The sequence below is a fragment of the Ceratotherium simum genome, chromosome 22 (genome assembly GCF_057802395.1).
Source record: "Ceratotherium simum simum isolate JZ-2026a chromosome 22, ASM5780239v1, whole genome shotgun sequence".
Lineage (NCBI taxonomy): Eukaryota > Metazoa > Chordata > Mammalia > Perissodactyla > Rhinocerotidae > Ceratotherium > Ceratotherium simum.
In genome coordinates, this window is record NC_141921.1 from 41,643,602 (window position 1) to 41,664,637 (window position 21,036).

The 21,036-nt window shown below is 48.9% G+C and overlaps 1 protein-coding gene across 5 annotated transcripts in view; it reads right to left on the minus strand.

The window, feature by feature from the left end:
* The window catches only part of TNFRSF8 (TNF receptor superfamily member 8), a 63,427-nt gene that overhangs the window by 22,102 nt on the left and 20,289 nt on the right, over positions 1-21,036 (minus strand). The window contains exons 1-7 of one of the 5 annotated variants that reach the window (XM_087446794.1): positions 18,043-18,132; positions 17,373-17,489; positions 10,464-10,613; positions 6,562-6,655; positions 6,061-6,251; positions 3,903-4,019; positions 752-904 (exon numbers count right to left, since the gene is read on the minus strand). In XM_087446794.1, the coding sequence (XP_087302920.1) occupies positions 752-904; positions 3,903-4,019; positions 6,061-6,251; positions 6,562-6,655; positions 10,464-10,551 (643 nt within the window). In that variant the 5' untranslated portion in view covers positions 10,552-10,613; positions 17,373-17,489; positions 18,043-18,132. Of the gene's footprint in view, positions 1-751; positions 905-3,902; positions 4,020-6,060; positions 6,252-6,561; positions 6,656-10,463; positions 10,614-17,372; positions 17,490-17,654; positions 18,133-21,036 lie in introns of those variants that run through there. The other 4 variants (XM_087446793.1, XM_087446792.1, XM_087446791.1 and 1 more) reach the window with 4 other exon arrangements.

Consider the following 21,036-nt stretch of genomic DNA (forward strand, 5'->3'; position numbering starts at 1 on the left):
TAGACAATCCTTTCAGTGTCTTTAGCCAAAAAGTTGATTCTTTTCACCAGGGGATAAAAACTCAGGCAGCCTCTGTTCAGACTGATCAGTGCCCATGGAATACCACTGGTACAAACTTTTATTTTCAAGATGAAGTTGCAGCCCACTGTACTTCCCAGTTCCCCACTTCACTCCCATCCTTCGTTTTCCTTGTCTGCTCTGAGCCCAGGGCCCCTCTGGGGGGTCTTATGAGCAAGTTACCCCTCACTTTTCCTGCAGCCCTCATGGGGTGAATTCTGGGGTGAGCTTTCCTCCACTTGGTTTCGTTTGCTACCAACCTTCCATCTGTTTTCTACCTTCTAGAAATTAGTTGAAATCTCTCTTCTGCTGACGAATTCTTTTTTTTCCCCCACTGTCAAGGGTTTATACTTTCCTACATTCTGGCAAATGTCCACCATCTTGACTTGGAAGCTTCTTCATAAACTTTATATTGATCTATCTTGGGTCAATAAAACAGCCTTGCAAACAAGTCAAGGTTTTACCAGCCCAACAATTACAGAAAGAAGAATTAAAAGAAAAAGAAGAAGAATCATCATCAGAACCTCTTACCAAAATTCCAAATTTGGATTTTATTCCACTCACTGGATCTAAACAAAGCCCAAACCTGACCTAGTTAACAGCCGGGGTTGAAGGTCATTTGTCCGGTTGGGGGTGGGCCCTGTAGGGAGGGGCACAGACCTCAGCCCCGTGGTTGGGGGTGCAGACTGCTTACCCTGGAGTTTGGTGACCATCCCTGGTGGGCAGATGGGGTGGGCGATGCAGCGGGCACAGGAGTTGGTGGCTGATGTGGCACAGAACATGCCAGGTCGACACTCGCAGACTCGGGAGGAGTTCCACGTGCAAGGTGTCTTCTCCACGAGGTCATCTAAGGGACACAGAGAAAGGTCAGGGGGAAGGATCTGGGATGGCATGGGCGGGGGGGTCCAGAGAACCCCTGAGAAGGCAGAGAAGCATTCGCCCAGGAGTAAATGCTCATTTGACTATTTCATTGAGCAGATCTCTTGGCATGCTCAAAATAATTCTGCCGAGCGAAAGAATGCAGACAAAAGAGGAGTATATACTATATGATTCCACTTATAGAAAACGCACACTATTCCATGGTGACAGAAAGCAGAATGATTGCCTGGGAATGGGAGCAGGGGTGGGGAATGGTGAGAGGGATGATAAACAGCACCAGGCAACTTTTGGGGGTGGCGGACAGTTCATGACCTTGATCGTGGTGATGGTTTCATACATATATCAAAACTTATCAAATCACACACTTTAAACATGTGCATTTTATTGTATGTCAACTGTATCTCAATAAAGCTGTTAAAAAGAAAATTATCCAGAGGGGGGTGAGTGGGCATGGGTATAGATGAACCAAGACTGGCCACGACTAGATAATTCTTTAAAGATTTTATTTATTTATTTTTTCCCCCCAAAGCCCCAGTAGATAGTTGTGTGTCATAGCTGCACATCCTTCTAGTTGCTGTATGTGGGACGCGGCCTCAGCATGGCCAGAGAAGCAGCGCGTCGGTGCGAGCCCGGGATCCGAACCCGGGTCGCCAGCAGTGGAGCGCGCTCACTTAACCACCAAGCCACGGGGCCGGCCCTAGATAATTCTTTAAAACCAGGTGACAGTCCATAACCATTCCTGATTCTCTCTACTTCTGCACATGTTTGAAATTTTCAATGATAAAGTTTTTTTTTCAAAATCAAAAAATAAAATGTTAGTGGGGGCTGGCCCCATGGCTTAGTGGTTAAGTTCAGTGCACTCTGCTTCTGCAGCCTGGGTTTGGTTCCTGAGCACGGACCTACACCATTAGTCTGTCAGTGGCCATGCTGTGGCAGCGACCCACATACAAAACAGAGGAAGACTGGCACAGAAGTTAGCTCAGGGCGACTCTTCCTCAGCAAAAAAATAAATAAATAAAATGTTAGAGGTTTTGTAAAAGAAAAAGTATAATAATGCATTTATATATGTTTGGGAATATGTTGCGTCTCTATTTATGGGTGAAAATAGAATTAGTGCATCAGTAGATTAGACAAATGTGACAAATGAGCTCAATAAGAACATTTCTCCTGGGCAGAATATTTAGAGATCTCATGTGATAATGATAAGGGACCACACAGTCTCTTCCTGCAACCTCCAGAGAGCAAGACCTGGGGAGGATTTGGAGAATTTGTGCAGAGGGCAAGAGTGGGCTCAGCCATGAGTGAGATGACTTGGGACAATGACAGCTATAATCATTATTATAGCTATTAATATAATCAAGTGTGTGCAAGGCAGTATTCTTAGCACTCTGCCCAGATTAACCTAGTTTAACCTATTTAATTCCCACAACAACTCTGAGACAGTACTATTATTATGCCCATTTTACAGATGAGGAAACTGAGGCACAGAGAGGTTAAGAAACCTGCTTGAGTTTATAAGCCACCAAGTGGTAGAGCTGAGATTTGAACCCAGGCACTTGGGCTCCAGAGCCCATGCTCTCAGCCACTGTACTCCACTCAACAGCCTCGTGGGGCTTCTGTTGTGAGAGTTCAAGGAATTCTTGGGCCCAGAGCCATCTCTCGTTTCTCCATCCGACACGGCGGCTGTGACAGGTTATATTTTTCCAGAAACGGCCACGGCAGTATTTCTGTCCCCATCTGCTCTTCCAGAGCTCTGCCACTCACCCCTCAAGAAGCACGATTTTTTCCTTCCCTTGAGTCAGGTGGGACTTGTGACTGCCTCGACAGGTACAGAGCAGCGGAAGTTACGCTGTGCGACTTCCGAGGCTAGGTCATAAAAAGGGGTGTGATTCCTTGCCACCCCCATCCTTGGAATCCAGCCACCAGGCCGTGAGGAAGCCCAAAGTGAGCCCTACTGACGGCAATATGGAGAGGAGCTGAGACCCCAGCCAGCAGCTGTCACGGACCCCCAGACACGTGAATGAATTAGCTTTCAGATACTCCAGCCTCCAGCCTCCGAGTTTCCCAGCTGAGACCCCAAACATCGTGGAGCAGAGACCAGCCAACCCTGCAGTGCCCTGTCTGAGTTCTGACCCATGGAATCCACGAGTACAATGAATGGTTTGTTTTTTGCCACTAAGTTTTGAGGAAATTCGCTACGAGGCCTTAGTAATGGGAACAGTGGCCCCCAGTGACACAGTGTTCTTCTCTGTGTTTGGCCTCCCTTGACTCTGGACAAGGAGACGGAATCATGCATTCCCTGGGGGCCTCTGTGAGTCGGGGGGTGCTGATGGCCACGGCGCCAAGGCCTAGGCAGCTTCCCCCACCCCACGTGGCCCCCACTGATGTCACAGGGCGGTTGGCGGTATGCTATGGGGCTGCGGTGAGCTGGCCGCAGGGAAGACACGGGCAGGGTGTCATCCCGCCATGCACACAGCAGTCACTCAGTAAGTGCTTGTCGAGAGCAGGCTCTAAGAGGTGGCACAGTGGAGTGAGCAGAGCCCAGGACCTGGTGGCAGACGCCCCAGGTTCAAACCCCAGTCCTGCCACTCATGAGAGCTTGTGGCCTTTCCCAAAGCCTCAGTTTCCTCCTCTGCAGAATGGGGACAATCGCATTGACGCATTGTAGGGTAGTTACGAAAAAAAATGAAACAAGTTTGGAACAGGGAGGTGATTAACAGATGTTCCCTTGCAGGAAAGAGTGAGCAAATGGAAGCTCTCTGAAAAGGGGTCACCGCCATCAAAACCCACAGTCGTGAGTGGGAGTCACGAGGAGCCGCCGGCTCGAAAATGCCAGAGAGGTGAACCAGGCTCCCGAAGGCCGAGCAGTCTAAGACCAACTCGGGGCTCCCCCACCCCCAGACTCTCAGCCGCTCCCCTGACACCCCCTCCCTGGAGGGAGCCCCTGGAGGGGAGAAGGCCCTTACCTCCCGAGCAGCTCACACAGGCCATACAGCGGCCGTCGCCATTCAGGTAGTAGTCCCGCTCACACTGCTTCCGGCAGTCGGGAGACCCCTGAGGACACGGCTGCTGTGGGGTCAGCCCTGGGAAAAGAAGTGGAGAAGCTCCGGGCCAGGCCACCTTGGCAGAGGACTCACCTCCCCCCAAACCGCTGAAGCCCCCCAGCTCCACAGCCAGCTCCCAAACTCTGCACATGTCAGATCAGTCCTTCAGAGCGAGTTCTGAGGCTCAGAGAGGGAAGGAATGTGCCTAAGGCCACACAGGGAAGAGCACTAACTGCCTCTTGACTGCCCCCCCCCTTCCGGCCCCTCCCCTCCACCATCCACCATCTCCCTAAGCCAAAGCCTTCTCCCCAGGCTCACTGCTCAGTCACCACCCTCCTCAGAACCGTGGCAGCCACTTTCCCTCTGAGATCAGCAATGAGACAAGGATGCCCACTATCACAACTTCTATTCAGTGTGGCACCGGGCATCCTTAACAATTCAGTACGGCAAGAAAAAGCAATAAGAGTGGTAAAGTTTAGAAAGGAAGATCTCAAGCCGTCATGGGCAGATGACATCACTGAGCACACAGATACTCCAGAGGAATCTGCAGACACACTATTAGAACTAATAAGTGAGTTTAGCAAGGTAGTTGGATAAAATGTTACCATATCAAAATCAATTGAATGTCTACATATTCGGGTTGAACCATATGAAATTGCTGTTGTCATAGGTCAGACAGTCAAATATTGGCAATTTCACACAGTTCAAAAATAATAATAACATTAAAGAGTTAGAACATGAAATATTTAAAAACATACAACTTACATCACCATCAGAAATATCAAATACCTAGAAATCTAACAAAAAGATGTAAATATCTCTACACAGAAAACAATAAAACATTAATGGGAGAATTTAAAGAAGGCCTAAACAAATGGAGGGCTATACTATATACTCAATACTGTGAAGACGTGGATTCTCTCCACACTGATCCATAAAGTCAATGCAATCCCAATCAAAACCAATCAAAATCAATAGACATTTTGTGGAATCTGAAAAGCTGACCTAAAATGTATGTGGAAATGCAAATTACCAAGAGTAGCCAATACACCGGTGAAGAACAAAGTTGGAGATGTTGCTCAACTATCCATCAAGATTTATTCAAAAACTATAGTAAGTAAGACAGTGTGGTATTCACCCAGAATACATAAAAAGATCAGCAGAATAGAAGAGAGTCCAGAATCAGACCCACACATATATGGAGCTTTGATTTACGACAAAGACGGCAGGCAAAACAATGGGGAAAGGACATTATCCTTTTTCACCATTTGATAAATGGTGTTGGTTCAACTGGATATTCACATGGACACTTTTAATGTGACCCCTGCCTCACACCATACACAAAAGCCACGGAGGACAGCAGATCGAAATGTGAAAGGCAAAACAATAAGGATCCCAGAAAATAAATGTAGCCTGTCTCTGAGACTGCAGTGGAGGAAAAGACTTACAAAGCAGAACATGAAAAGCACTAGTCATAAAGGAAAAGAGGGGTCATTCTGATTACATTAAAATTAAGAACATCTTTTTATCAGGAAGACACCAGAAAGAGAAGAAGAAGGCAAGCCACAAGGTAGGAGAAGATATTTTGAACACAGGGCTCAAACCCAGAATTATAAGTCCCACAAATCAATAAAAAAAAAACGAGAAATGAAAACATTTCATTATTCATTATAGCCTAAAAGTGAAAACAACCCAAATATCCAAAGACTGTTTGGATAAACAAAGTGTGGTGTTATCTATACAGTGGAAGGCTATTCAGTAATAAACAGGAGCGAACTGAGGCCCCCAATCTGTTGCCATGGGAACCAGGAGGGCATCAAATCGACACCAGCATGCCCCACACCTACCTGGTGTCTGGCATGCAGGGGGCCCTCAAAACTGTTGTTAAATGAATGAGTCCTTCCATTCTCTACTGCGGCCCTCCATGCTTTCAGCTCCAGGAGACCCTGAGACCCTCCTGTCCCCACACTGGGAAAGACCACAGCTCAGTGCCTACACGCTCGGACTGTCACACACAGGCTGCCCACCAATCAGACACCGTTGCCCTGGAAGACAGTTCACAGGTTCTCTGGAGAAATACCTGGGTCTGGACTGGGCTTCCCCGCAGAGAAGGAAAAGCTGGGAGCCCTCGTCACTTTGGAATCCTCTTCCGAGGTGCCCCCTCCAAGAAGCGTGGTCCTGGCATGGGAGCTTGCGGGGGAGGTCAGGCGGGGCTTGGCCTGCGGGGTGGTGCCGCTGGGAGGGGAGCCAGAGATGGGGCTGTCGATCCTCCTGAGGGGCAAGGGAGGGCTGTGCTCAGGGATGACGGTTTCTATAGAGAACCCCAGACCCCTGCCCAGAGCCCCTGGCAGGCCCACTGTCTGCTCCTGGGAGCGAGGGCCAGGTGTCCTGTGTGCTCACAGCAGGCTGGGCACACAGTAGGGCCTCAAATGACTTGTGGGAGTGGCAGAGAGGCACCCTGGAGTTCTGACACCCTGGGCTGAACCCCACCCGCACCCCCAACCCCGCTGTGCCCGGGGCATCCTGGGGAGTGGGACAGCCTATACTAAGGTCATTGGGATGGAAGAGGGCCTGGAGTCACCTGGCAGGTGCCCTGCAGTCCTCGGGACTGGTGCTGCAGTCAGGGCTGGTCCCTGGGGAAGATGGCTCACAGACGGTGTCCCTCTCCGCTGTGCCTGCAGAGGGACAGCAATGTCATCAGACTTGGTACTGAGGAGTCCGAAGACTCCAGGAATAGACCTTTTACCACCACAACCACAGTCGGGGATGGGGCACTTGGAAAACGCAGTGGCCATCTGGTGTTTGTGCCTGCCCAGCATCTGTCTCCCTTGGGATAAAGCAGCCAGATTTTCCCTGGGGAATTACTCTCCCCAATCTCAGTATCTGTGTTTAGGGGCTGGGACTGACTGACCCTCCCTTCCAGGAGTAGCCATGGAGCCAGACTGGACCAATCAATCCAATCCATTCCTCCGGCTGTGATGGACTGGTTTAGGGGTGGGCACGTGACTCAAACCATGCCTATGAGATGCCATTTCAAGGCTTTGTTTTTGGTTGTTGAAAATATAGGAAGGAGAAGCTGTCTTTCCACTGGAGTTGAGTAGGAAGCCAGCCTAGTATCTTACAGATACCTACACACAGGGGAGTAGAGATGAGAGATAGGAAAAGACAGAGGTCCTGGCCTGGCGCTATCCAGAGCTATCCCCAGACTTCTCAGTTCCAAGAGACAAAAAATTCGAGATTTTGTTACTTATAACCCAGCGTCCTGAAGAATCTGGGTGGAAGCAGGGTGAGAGGAAAACACAGCACTTTCCGTCCAGTGGACCTGAGTCTGCCTGCCACCTCCATGAGGTCCTAGCTGTGCCGGGCACGTCAAATGATTACAAGAACACACTCTTCACAAGGCTGCTGTCAGGATAAACAGAGTGTATCTAACGTGCCTGTCACACTGTGTGACATACAGTAAATGCCCAACAAATTGCATGTCCTTTTCCCCATCTGGACTCCTGCCTTGTTTCTTAGAAAGTGATCACATGTGCGGGGATACGATCTGAAGGTTTCAGCGGAGGTGGGTAGGAGCAATGCTGACTTATCTTGTGTCTCTGCAGTGCGGTAGGGTGACAAGAGCTGGGTGTGACGTTCAAACCGTGGCTCAGATATTCCCTGCTCTGTGGTCTTGAGCAATTTACCTGCCATCTCTGGACGTCAATTTCCTCCCTTGTAAAACGGGGCTAATACAGTCTGCCTTACAAGTTGTGAGAATTTCAGGAGAGAAAGCCTACACAGCTCTTAGCGTGGGGCTTCGCTATGAGCCAAATCTGCAGCAGAAACTCCTTTCCATTTCACAGCTGGAGAGACTGAGGCCCTGAGATTGCCCGGCGGGGGAGCCCACAGGGGATCCAGGAGTTAGCCAGGGTCTGGCAGCCAAAGGCTGGAGCGCTTCCAACAGAAATACGATGTGAATCACACACGTCATTTTACATTGTCTAGTAGCCACATTAAAAAAAGGAAAAAGAAACACGTGAAATTAGTTTAAATAATATATTTAGTTAACCCAATATATCTAAAATATTATGTTGGCAGATAATCCATATAAAAATGATGAGACATTTTACATTCTTTTTTTATACTAAGTATTTGAAACCCAGTGCATATTCTACACTGACAGCATATCTCCATGAGAGAGGACACATGTTAAGTGCTCCACAGCCACGCGTGGCCCGTGGCACCGCTTTGCACAGTGCAGGTCTAGGGGCAGCAAAGAGAGGCTTCTGGCGCCACCGTGTGGCAATCGCAGGAACACCACTGAGAGAGCCTCACCAGCGGGAGCTGGTCCTGGCTGGTCCACAGGCCCTGGCTGGAACAACTGAATGCAAGGCTACTTTTCACAGAGATGCAAGTTTCTGAGCTGGAAAGGCCCCCAAAGCCTTCTAGTCACACCTCCACATTTTACAGATGGGGAGACTGAGGCCCAGAGAGGGACGGGAACACGCCCCACAGATGCAAACCTGTACAAAGTCCCAGGTATCTGACGCCCAGTCCAGAGCGCTTTTCACTCCACACCCTGGCCCTGCTGGCGGGTGCCGGGCTCCCGCGTGTCCCTTAGCAGAGTGTTGTGCATGACCCAGGGAGGATCTGTGCAGACGCAAACCCCTCCCGCCCCAGCTCTGATCTCCCTGCCCGCTGCCCCCACATCACTCAACAAACATCTGGAGAGCAGATGCTGTGCCTGGCGTTCAATAAGGTGGTGGAGAGGTGACCGTGAGCACCCCGGGCGTGGTCCTGGCCCCCACGAAGCTACAGCCTGGGGAGGGAGACTAGCACTGATCAAACCAAGACAGACACGAACGTAGGTATCGACGCTCGCGGAGGACACCGTGCAACGAGCGATCACAATGGGGACATGACCCGGTGAGAGGTCGGGGCGCCTGACCTGGGGAAGCGATGTTTGCACGGAGGGCTCAAGGCTGAGTAGGAGTTAACTAAGTGAGGGCAGGGAAGGGTGTCCCAGACAGAGGGAACAGCAAGTGCAAAGTCCTAGTAGGAGGGAGAAGCGCCGCAGGTCCACAGAACGGAAAGAAGACAGAGCAGGTGGAGCCCAGAGAGCGGGGCTGCAGCTAAGAGCTGCGGCCGGAGGAGGAAGGGGTCCACCACGCAGGGTCGTGTCTAGGATCACGTCCTCGAGACCCTGCTTCTGGAAGATGGGGTGGACGCACTCCCCCGTTCCTTCCCCCGAGAGCAGCTCAAAGCCCTGGGCGTTCCGCATAAGGAAGACGGAAAGGGGGAGGGGGAGGGCGGATGGGCGAGGGGCCTTGGGACCCGAGGAACTACACAGTGGTCAGCCTCCCGCTCTTCTTCCTCTTCGTATGTCCCAGACTGGGAGCCCAATAAACCAGCCACCCAGAAATGCCAAAGGGCGCAGGCTTGAAAAAGAAGTCCCCCCAAAACCTCTTCTCCTTTGCCAAAGGATCACATCATCATCATTAGAGTAAAGAGAGGATACTCAAGTGTTTTAGCAGGTGTGTGTGTGTGTGTGTGCGCATGTGTGGCAGAGAAAGAGAGAGAGAGGAATCAGATTTGGTTTTGCAAGGGTGGCTCTGGGTGTCTGCCATGGGGGAGGAACTGGGGGTGGGGAACGGGAGAGAGAATTGGGGGGCAAATCTAGGGGAGGGGCTGGCTGTGGGGTGGTGAGGGTGGGCCGGGAAGGAAGGAGGGTGGGGGAGAGGGTGGCGGGGATGGGGCTTTGGAATAGAACCAGCTTGGGGGAGGGGTCATGGGCTCGGTGTTGGCACTTTTCTCCCCAGTTGATGTGGCTCCCTCTGATCCTGTCTCACCCCCTCCCGTGTCCCCTGTGTGGTTGTGGCACCTCTTCCGGGCTGTGGTCTAAAGCCCACCCACTCCCCATTCCTCCCTCCTAAAAGGCACTCTCAGTGCCACCCACACAAGATCTGTGACCCTTAACTCTTCTCTGGCCACTGGCCTTCCTTGTACTGTCAGAAAATCAGAAGCCCAGAGAGGGTAAGGAACTTGCCTGAGGTCACACAGCAAGTTGGAAAAGAAACCTAAGTTTCTCAGTCTTGAGCCTGGTGCCCAATCTCTTGGCTCCTCTAACTCCCAATGCCTCCACTGTGAAACAGGGAAATGAGCCCTCATCTTCTGGGAAACCACCAGGACAGAGACTTGAGGTTTCCTTCTTGTTTATTGGGCATCAGAGAACTTCTGCTTCAAGCCTCAAACTAACCCAAGACCTCTTCCAGCCAGGCCTGTGCCCTGGGCCACCAGGGTCTCTCTGAGCCGGGGACACAAGGTGGGGAAGGGCAGCAGGGGGCTCTGGGTGCCTGGGGCATCCACGCCGTCACGGTGAAAGGAGACACGAACTGTGCCACAGGAAGGAGGAGGTGGGAGGTCGGAAGTCACGTGGAGCCCTGTGTAGGGGTGCGGCATCGGCACAGATCGTAGTCCTCGGCCGAGGGTGGGGAGACTTACCCGGCAACTTGACAATCATCCCTGCTGGGCAGGCGGAGTGGGGGGAGCAGCGGGCACAGGAGTTGGTGGCTGATGTGGCACAGAACATGCCAGCCTGGCACTCGCAGACGCGGGAGGAGTTCCATGAACACGGCTTCTTCTCCACGAGGTCTTGTAAGGGACACAGAGAAGGGTCACGGCGGACAGAGGGAAGGTGAGGGAGGGAATGTGGAGAACCCCCAGGGACAGGCCAGCACATGAGAGAGGATGCTGCTGTAGCCTTCCGCTAGACAGGGCAGCTGGCATGCTCATCCTTTCCTTCCAGAATGTTCCTGAGATGAGGGCAAGAAGGCAGGCGGGCTCCATGAGGTCGCCTCCACCTCCCAGCCCACGTCCCTCAAGATCACAGAAATGGTATTAAAAATAAATTACGTCCCAATTTTAAAATGGGCAAAAAAGACATAGAGGGACATTAAACGCCTGTTTCTAACTGAAAGAAGCCAATCCAGGAAGGCTCCGCACTGTGATCCCAACTATATGGCATTCTGGAGAAGACACAACCACAGAGACAGTGGTCACCAGGGTTCGGTAGGGAGGCGGGAGAGGGGAGGATGAATAGACGGGGCACAGAGGATTTTTAGGGCAGTGAAGCTACTCTGTACGATACTGCAATGGCAGATACAGGTCATTCTACATTTGTCCAAAACCATAGAATGTACAACACCAAGAGTGAACCCTAATGTAAACTACGACCTTCAGTTAACAATGTACCAACATTGGTTCATCAGCTGTAACAACGGACCGCACTAATGCAAGATGTTGATAATAGGGGAAACTGTGGAGAGTGGTGGAGGAGAGGGGGCATATGGGAACTGGCTGTACTTTCTGCTCAATTTTCCTATAAATTGGAAACTGCTCTAAAAAAAATTCTATTAAGTATTTTTTCAACGGGCAAAGGATTTGAGAAGACTTTTCTCCAGAGAAGATACACAAATAGCCAGGAAGCACGTGAAAAGATGCTCAACATCATTAGCCATTAGGGAAATGCAAATCAAAACCACCTTGAGATACCATTTATATCCAGTAGGATGACTAGAATCAAAAAGACAGACAATAACAAGGGTTGGCGAGGATGTGGAGAAACTTGAATCCTCATACAATGCTAGTGGGAATATAAATTAGTACAGTGCTGTGGAAACCAGTCTGGCAGTTCCTCAAAAAGCTAAACATAGATTGACTATACAATCCAGCAATTCTACTCCTAGATATATGCCCAAGAGAACAGAAAACATGTGTCCACACAAAAACTTGTACATGAATGTGCATAGCAGCATTATTCATAACAGCCAAAAAATAGAAATAATCCAAATGTCCATCAACTGAAGAATGGATAAACAAAATGTGTTATATCCATACAATGCAATATTATTCAGCCATAAAAAGGAATGAAGTACTGACATACGCTACAACATTGATGAACCTTGAAAACATCACACTAAGTCAAAGAAGACAGACACTAAAAGCCACATACTGCATGATTCCCTTTATATGAAATGTCCAAAGGAGGCAAAGCCATAGAGACAGAAAGTAGATTAGTGATTGCCAGGGCATGGAAGGAGGGCAGAATTGAGATGTAAGGGTTTTTTTTGGGGGGAGGTGGAAATATTCTGGAATTAGATAGCGGTGATGTTGCACGTTGTGAATATAATAAAACCACTGCATTGTACACTTTAAAAGGTGAACGGAAAAAAATCACTGGTAAAAGTAATTAATTAGTTAATGCAAACATCCCTGGAAAACAGCAAGGGGCATCCTTGGTCAACCCGAAATGATGAAGACTTCCTGAAATATGGAAGGCAGATGGGATTGGAGGGAAAAAGGAGACCACAGCCCAAAATATGCCCAAGAGGAGTATGCTGGGCGAGGCTCTGGGGGCTCCAGGCCCCAGGTAGGTGCGTGGCAGGGCGGGCCCCAGGGAATCCGACAGGGAGTGCAGCCGGACCCTCAAGTGGGTCCTTCTCCCCATGCCTCTCACCCACTTACGCCGCAGAGCTGGAAGCCAGCAGCCCCCCAAGGAGACTCCTGGGTGAGGTGAGCCAGGCGGTGCCCTGGGGCTGGCCATACCCGGGGGGAAGGGACCCTGCAGAACCAAAGACCAGCCAGACCCTGCCCAGCACCCCGCCCCTCCCGCTTACCCCCACCCGCTCTGAGGTGGGTTTCACAAGCCCCGCCCGCAGACCCCCCGAGGCATCAGACACATGTGTAGAACTAGAAGTCACCACACATGAGCGAGAACCAGCACCAAGAAAAAAGAGCCCCAAACTCAAAATGAACTAACACCCGAGGAAGCGGATAAAACAGAAAACAGAACAAGCCTTTAGAATCAGTTCTTATATATTATTATATATTAATTATAATATTCTCAGAGATGCAAAAGGAAATTTCAGCTGTAAAAAGGAATACTCTGAACACTAGGCTGTGTTCATCAATTCCTGTTTCACAAGGGCTCAGACAAAGACTACATTTCCCAGCCTCCCTTGCAGTAGGGTTGGGGGTCATGGGACTGGCTTCTGGCCAATGGGATGTGGGGAGAAATGATAAAAGGCTCTTCTAGGCCTGGCCCCTGACACCATCTCAGGAGACTCTCCCCTCTCTCTTCCCTGCTGAGGTGAGCCTGGTATAGCCCCTAGGTCTCACCTGCACCCCAGAAGCTGTACTGAGGAGAGAATAAAATCCTGACAATTCTCAAAAATCTGGAGAGAGGCAGACTGAGGGCAATGAGTAGACATCCCTGGAAAATTCAAGGAAAAAGCCTTAGAGCAGAGCCCGTCCATAACATCAGGGCAGAGGCGGGAATGACTGCCTGGACTGGCCAGCTTCCAGGAAGCAGGGCCAAGTTGTGGGAGTGAGCAGAAGGCCTAGTGGTGGGGTCCACTGCTTCCTGGGCAGCAGGAGCTCTGACAGACTCCCTGACAGAGGGGAACGCAAACCCTGCGTGACGACGCCCATCTCTGGGGCACTGCCTCCCCGCTGGCCTGCAGGCTCCGAAAATGAGCTTCAAAGGCAACACTCAGGATTCCCCCAAAAAATTAAACAGAATTACCGCATGATCCAGCAATTCCACTGCTGAGTATACACCCAAAAGAACTGAAAGAAGGGACTTGAACAGATGTTTGTACACCTGTGTTCACTGCAGCACATTCACAACAGCTAAAGGTGGAAGCAACCAAGTGTCCATTGACACGAACTGATAAACAAAATGTGTTAGATCCATCCAATGGAATATTATTCAGCCTTAAAAAGGAAGGAAATTCTGACACATGCTACATCATGGATGCACTTCGAAGACATTATGCTAAGTGAAATAAGCCAGTGACAAAAGGATAAATATCGTATGATTCCACTTATATGAACTTCCTAGAGAAGTCAAATTCATAGAGACAGAGAGTAGAATGGCGGATGCCCAAGGCTGGGGACTGGGGGAGGGAGGGGAAGCTGGTGTCTGACGGGGACAGAGTTGGATGATGATGATGGTTGCCTGAAAATGTGAATGTACTTAATGCCACTGAACAGTACACTCAAAAGTGGTTAAAATGACAAATTTTATGTTATGTATATTTTACCACAACTTTTTAAAAAAGTCACACTCAGTCCCCAGCTGAAGCTCTGAGCTGAGAAGACGAACTAGAGCCCAGTGAGGTGGGGCAGGCGTAAAGGAGGAGTCACTCACACTGGACCAGGGCAGAAAGGGGGCAGGGCCAGGGCTGCTGCCCCTGCCAAGCTTGAGCAAGGAGTTAGACCTAACAAGGCAACTCGGCAAATGTAGCATAGCAGGGAAGAAGGAAGGGAGGGAGGGAGAGACAAAAAAAAAAAGAGAAAGATCTTAAAAAGATAGGAATACGTAGGGGCTGGCCCGGTGGCATAGCGGTTAAGTTCACATGCTCCGTTTCGGCTGCCCGAGGTTCACAGGTTCAGATCCTAGGCACAGACCTACACCACTCATCAAGCCATGCTGAGGCAGGGTCCCACATAGAAAAACTAGAAGGACCCACAACTAGGATATACAACTATGTACTGGGGCTTTGGAGAGATAAAAGAAAAAGAGGAAGCTTGGCAATAGATGTTACCTCAGGGTCAATCTTCCTCAAAAAAAAAAAAAAAAGATAGGAATATGTATAGTTTGCAAAGACAAAGAAGCCAGTCTAAAACAAACAGAAGTGATCCCAGGAGTGCTTCACACTATGAAGGAACTTAATAAGAACATAAATTCAATAAAGGCAGAGCTCAAAAAAAAGGTGACTTTAATAAAGGATGAGATAAGAAGGAAGACTGCAGAGCTAAAGGAAACAAACTGAGATCCACAGCACCATCATGAGAAATCCAGGAAATAAATTACCAGTGTCCTGGGGGTGCTGCGGATACCCAGGAGGCAAGAAACAAAAGAGATGAGACAAAAAATTGAGTTAATAGCATAGAGAAAAGATTCAGAAAATACCAGTGAATGCAAGGTAAAAAGACAAAGAAATTAATGCAATTTAAGAAGATGATAGACAAGGAAGAGAGGCAAAGATCATCAAACATAAGGATGACTGGAGTCATTTATCTCTGCTATTGCAGAGATAAAAATCGATGTCAATTTCCCTGAAATGATGGCAGAACTAAATCCGCAGATAGAAAAGGCACCCCAGACACCAGGAAGAACTGGGTCCAAACAATTAGTTTTGAGGTATATTCTGGTTAAGTTTTTGATCCTTAAGGAAAAAGAAAGCATTATTCCCTGCAGTCACCTACAAAGGGGAAAAGAGAAGGCTGACTCCAGACCCCTCCACAGCAATATTCATCACAAGAAGACAATGCACCAAGGCCTGCTGAGTTCCAGAGAAAAGATGTCCCAGGAATAATAGTATTCCTGCCAAGTTGTCATTCAAGTATAAAGCCAACAGACATTCTCAAACATGAAAGTCCAGGAATGTGCAAAGATGAATCCTTCCTGAAAAATCCACGACAGTGAACTCTAACCAATCAAGTGATAAATCCAAACGAAAATTTCAGGAATAGAGAAGCTGTGGTAAATGTACTCAGAGTACACAATGGATAGATTTAAATAGCAAAGTAAAGCTAACATGCCCAGGGACTTCGGGTTACAGAAAAGAATATAAACATCATGGACTATGAAAAAGGAAAAATAATGTAAGCAATAAAAGTCAGCAAGAGGAGAGGCAGGTCGGCAGGCTGACTACTTCATTTTTAATTACCGGGAATCATGCTACGCGATACTACCCCAAAATTGAAGCAAGTAGACTATGACTTTACCACAAGAGAGAGTCGTTCCTTAAATGATCCTAACCGCTTATGGATTTTCATAACCTCTTTTCTTAATTTTAGAGGGTTTTTTTAAGGAACTAGTTTCTTGTGATAGTTTAAATTTCTTCACTTTAGTTTCTTCTTCCTCTGATACATTGAAATAAAATTAAATATAAACATTTTAATGTCACAAATCATATGATCCCATCCTCTTAAAAATTCCTTTTTTCTGTGGGCATATAGTCTGTCTGGCTACTAACCTACCATCCTTCTCTTTAGAGGTACAGAGAAGTGTCAGTCATTCAGTGACGTGGGAGGGGGCAGAGCTGGCTTTCTTCCTTACCCTTCGGTATTGCTTGAATTTTTTTTCCCCCTGAGCTAACATCTGTTGCCAATCTTCCTCTTTTTGCTTCAGGGAGATTCACGCTAAGCTAACATTTGTGCCAGTCTTCCTCTATTTTGTATGTGGGTCGCTGCCACAGCAAGGCCGCTGCTGAGTGGTGTAGGTCCGTGCCCAGAAACTGAACCCAGGCCACTGAAGCAGATTGCACCGAACTTAACCACTAGGCCATAGGGCCGGCCCCAAAATGCTGTCAATTTAAAAAATTTAAAGATATACCAGAGAAATGCTACCGTAAACAAAGAGGAATGGCAATATTAATATCAAACAACAATGGAATTAAGGCAAACACATTATAAGGCACAAAGAGGTATATTTCATGTTGATAAAAGGCCCAATCCACCAAGAAAATATAATATTGGTGAACACTGTCCCTAATAACATAGCTTTGACATATATAAAGCAAAAATAGATAGAACACAATGAAAATCTGACGAAAAACAAGCACATTGGGAGATAGATTGTAACACATCTATCTCAAAAATGAACCTTTGTGAAAGTGACAAAAATAAATAAGGATGTATGTTATTTAAATAACACAATTAACAAGCTTGGTCTAACAGGTATATATAGAATTTTGTATGCAACAAACAAAATACACATTTTTTTTTGCCCCAAACACATGAAACACGCTAAAAAAATATGGAAAGTTATTAGGCCACAAGAAATCTGAACAAATTTCCCCACCCCACACCCCAAAAACCCACACAAAAGCAAAATAGACACCAGACAGCACACAAACCACATTCACTAACCATAATAAGAAATTGGCAATAGAAGCGCTTATTGAAATAGTCCTGGAAGCGCTGTGGTCTTAGGGAAAGAACACAGCTCTTGGTGTCAGACCATCAGCTCTAAAGCTAGTTCTGCCGCTTACCAGAGTTTTGTAACTTTGGAAAGGCCCTTGACCTCCCTAGGCTTCAGCTGCCTCACCACAAAGGGGGGATAAGAAAAGAATCTTCCCCCAGTGGGTTTTGAAGATTAAACTCAATAAATGTGAGTCCCTCCCTTGAGAAAACATGTTGACTACATGTCTCTAAAAAGTTTGGATGAAAAGGTCAAGGCTGATATCAATTCACAAATCCAGAGGGAGAAACTGAGGCACCAGGGGGCCAATTCAGAGTACAGGCACCAAATCTTGATGCTCCCCACCTTCTAGATTCTCTGCCGCTCCCCTGAGGACCCCCTTCCCTGGAAGGAGCCCCTGGAGGGGAGAAGGCCCTTACCTCCTGAACAGCTCACACAGGCCGTGCAGCGGCCGTCACCATTCAGGTAGTAGTCCTCCTCACACTGCTTCCTGCAGTCAGATACCACCTTCGGGCACGGCTGCTGCGGGGACAGCCCTAGGAAAAGAAGCAGAGAAGCTCCAAGCCAGGCCACCTTAGCAAAGGCCTCACCTCCCCACCCTCCACCACTCATCCCTGAAGCCTTTCCCAGATCCATCCCTAAACCCCCCAAACATGTTAGTCCAACTCTAGATGGAGGCACTGACGCCTCAGAGGGCAGACCTTGCCTGACGTCACCTGGCGGGTGGGAGAAGCAGCACAGGGTGGGAGGGTGGTGGCTGGGGCTGGGATTCCAGGGCTGCCACATGCCAGCTGCGTGGCCGTGGGCAAGTTACAATGACTTCATGGGTACTATTAGGTTAATAGCAGGATCCACCTCCTAGCGCAGTTGACAGGATTAAAGGGGTTGTGAAGACACAGGAGTAAGGTACTACAGCAGTCCCCGGCACATGGCGAGCGCCGGAGGAGCACTGGTTATCACTCCTGGCAGGAGTCCTATTTCACTGCAGGAACCGGGGAGCCTAACCTGGGGACTGAGAGGCACCGAATCTCCCAGCAGCCCCTGACGCCCACTGTACACGGATGGGAGACGCATGATGCTGTTACCGACCGTACAGGGCAAAAGGGTACGGGGCGTCCTGGCCGCCCGCACAAGTGTTGACCTGTCCCGCCCCACTCTCTGTCCAGTGATGGTCTAGCCAGCATGCCTCCCACAGCTGGCTTCCGGGAGGAGCACATGACCCAGGCTGGCCAATCAGAGTGCATCTTCTTCACCACTGTGATTGGTTCATGGCCACGTGACCCACGCCAGCCAATGAGCTGCATCTCTGAGAGTTTCACAAAAGCTGCCAGGAAAGAGCCTGTCTTGGCTGTTGGATTTCCAGTGGAAGGGGTGAGTTAAGCCCAGAGCTGGCTGGTCGTGGCTGCTGCACCAGGGGCAGGGCCTGCCTGAGAAGAAGGCGATTCAGAGGCGAGCAGAGCTCAGAGATGGAGAGAAACGGCCACCTGAGGACATCGCTCAAACCTGAATTTATGGCACCATGGACTTCTCCGTTATTGAGCCAATTATTTCTCTTTTGTCTTGTTTGGGCCTAAGAGAGTTAGGCTTCTGTTAGTTGCAACCAAAAGAATCGGGGCGGGGGGGTGGTTCTCAACATTTCATGTGCCTCTTAGTCATGCTGGGGAAGCCTGTGGACACTGCTCAGAATCATGTTTTTAAGTGCATTAAATAAAATACATAGGATTACAAAGGAATCCAGCCATGTTGAAATACGGTTATCAAAGCATTAAACAAAATTAAGATATAGTAATATCTGTGATTCTCTGTAAACTCGTTAAATAAGATCTCATAACTACCACAGTTTCAAAGTAATGATGACATAAACAACATTTGGTCCTATCTGCAACAACTAATACAGTTGTAATATAATATGAGAATATGTGATTGCTGATGCAAAACCTGCAGATACTATATTACTACCGTGCTTTGCTGCCTTAATCCATATTGGAAGGAGTTCACAAAGAGAACTTTAGTTAGAGGCTAATGAAACAAGTGAACTCACTCAGGTTCACGGCCCCCCTGAAATCTACCTGTGGACCCTTGGGGGTCAATGGACCCCAAGGTAAGAGCCCTGCTCTAGAATAACATGCAAGAGCTTCTCTAAAATACTAGCTTGATGGCTGGCACCCTTTAGCTCAAAAGACTTCAGTAGCTCCCCAGTGGTTGTTTAGAGGTTAAATCTGATCCCATCACCCCTTGTCTAAAACTTTCAAAGTCTTCTCAAGGCTCCCAGGATAGAGGCCTAGGTCCCTACCATGGTTAATGAGGTTCTGCCCCTTGCTGTCTAATCTCTAGCCACACTGGAGTCTCCCTGTTCCCCAAAGGGGCCATGCTCCCTTCTGCCCCAGGGCCTTTGCACAAGCTGGTCCTGTGCCAGGAATGCTCCTCTCCCCTTCCCCTAATGAACTCCCACTCAGCCTTCACATCATAGTCCAGGCATCACTTCCTCAACAACTTGGTCAGGACCCCTGTTACAAACCATCAGAGACCCATGTACCTCACCCTCCTACGCCTAACTCTATTATAATCTCACACTTATTTGTGGGATAAATTGTCTTGGTGTCTGAATTCCCCACATGAATGTCAGCTCCTCAAGGATGGGTTTTTCCATTTCTGCTCACCAATGATTCCCCTATCACAGGGCGTGGCACATATTTGATCAATACGTGTTCTGACAACCTAATCAACACAGACTCCTCAGCCTGGCATTCCCAGGCCTCTCTCTGTCTCCAGACTCCTGGGCTGGCATTATTGTACATAGCTCACTTCGTGCACCCTCTACTTCAGCCAATCTGGGCATCTCAGTCTTTTTTCTAGCACCGCTCCTATGTCCTGGAATGTTGTTATGGGTTGAATTATGTCCTCCTTAAAAAGATATGCTGAACTCCAAACACCCAGTATCTCCGAATGTGACCTTATTTGGAGACAGTGTCTTTACAGAGGTCAACAAGTTAAAATGAAGTCATTAGGGTGGGCCCTAATCCAGCGTCCTGATAAAAAGGGGGAAATTTGGATACGGAGACAGACACGCACACAGGGAGATGGCCATCTGAAGGCTGGAGTCATGCTACCATAAGCCAAGGAACCTAGGAGAGAGGCCAAACCTTCCCTAGAGCCTTCAGAGGGAGCACTGCCCTGCCAACACATTGATCTTGGACTTCCAGCTACCAGAACTGTGAGAAACCAATTTCTGTTATTTAAGCCGCTCGGCTTGCGGTACTTTGTTACCGCAGCCCGAGCTCACTAACACAGATCCTCTTGCCCAGGCTAAGATGGCCCTCCATCTCCACTCCCACCTGCTGGGAACCCCTCGTATCCAGCCAGGTCAGACTGAATACCATTCACTCAAGGAACTTTCCTGATCATCTGACCCACTCCAGATTCCCTCTCTTGTCCCTTTAAGATCACCCCTCAGTGTATTCCAATGTGGATACAAACTCTGAAGAAAATGAATCAGGAGCTACAAGAGAAAGGCGGTGGGGTGTGGAGTGGGGGCTCTAGAGAGCGTGGTCGGAGCCCTCTCCGCGTTGGAAGGACTGAAGGACTGAAGCCGTGCAGATGGCTGGGGGCGAGCGTTCCAGGCAGAGGGAAGCGCTGGTGCAAAGGCCCTGAGGAGGAACAAGCATGGCTTGTGCAAAGAGCAGAAAGGCCCCAGGGCTGGCACAGAGGGAGCAGAAGAATTATGAGTGTTTATTCCTTTCCAGTTTCTTCTTTTCCCATTTTCCACAGAGATCTTCTCCACTGAGTATCTCTTTTGTAATCAGAAAGAAAAATGGTCAAGAAAGCCCCTGGAGTTGTGGTGTTGTTCTTAGAATTGGTTCCCAAGAGTCCCTCCACCCTATCTGCCTCCAGCCGCACTCCACTCCCCGTCTCTGATCAGCGCCTTTCCAGATGTTCTCAGAGTTTGTCCGAACATTCCCGTCACTGCCTCTCACCTCTGGCTCAGAGTCAGGGCTGTCAGGAGACCCGGCCCCAGCTGCTTTGGCCCCAGAAACTCTCCCCACTCAGTCTGGGCCGCCAGCCCCTCCAGCCTCCCCTCCTATG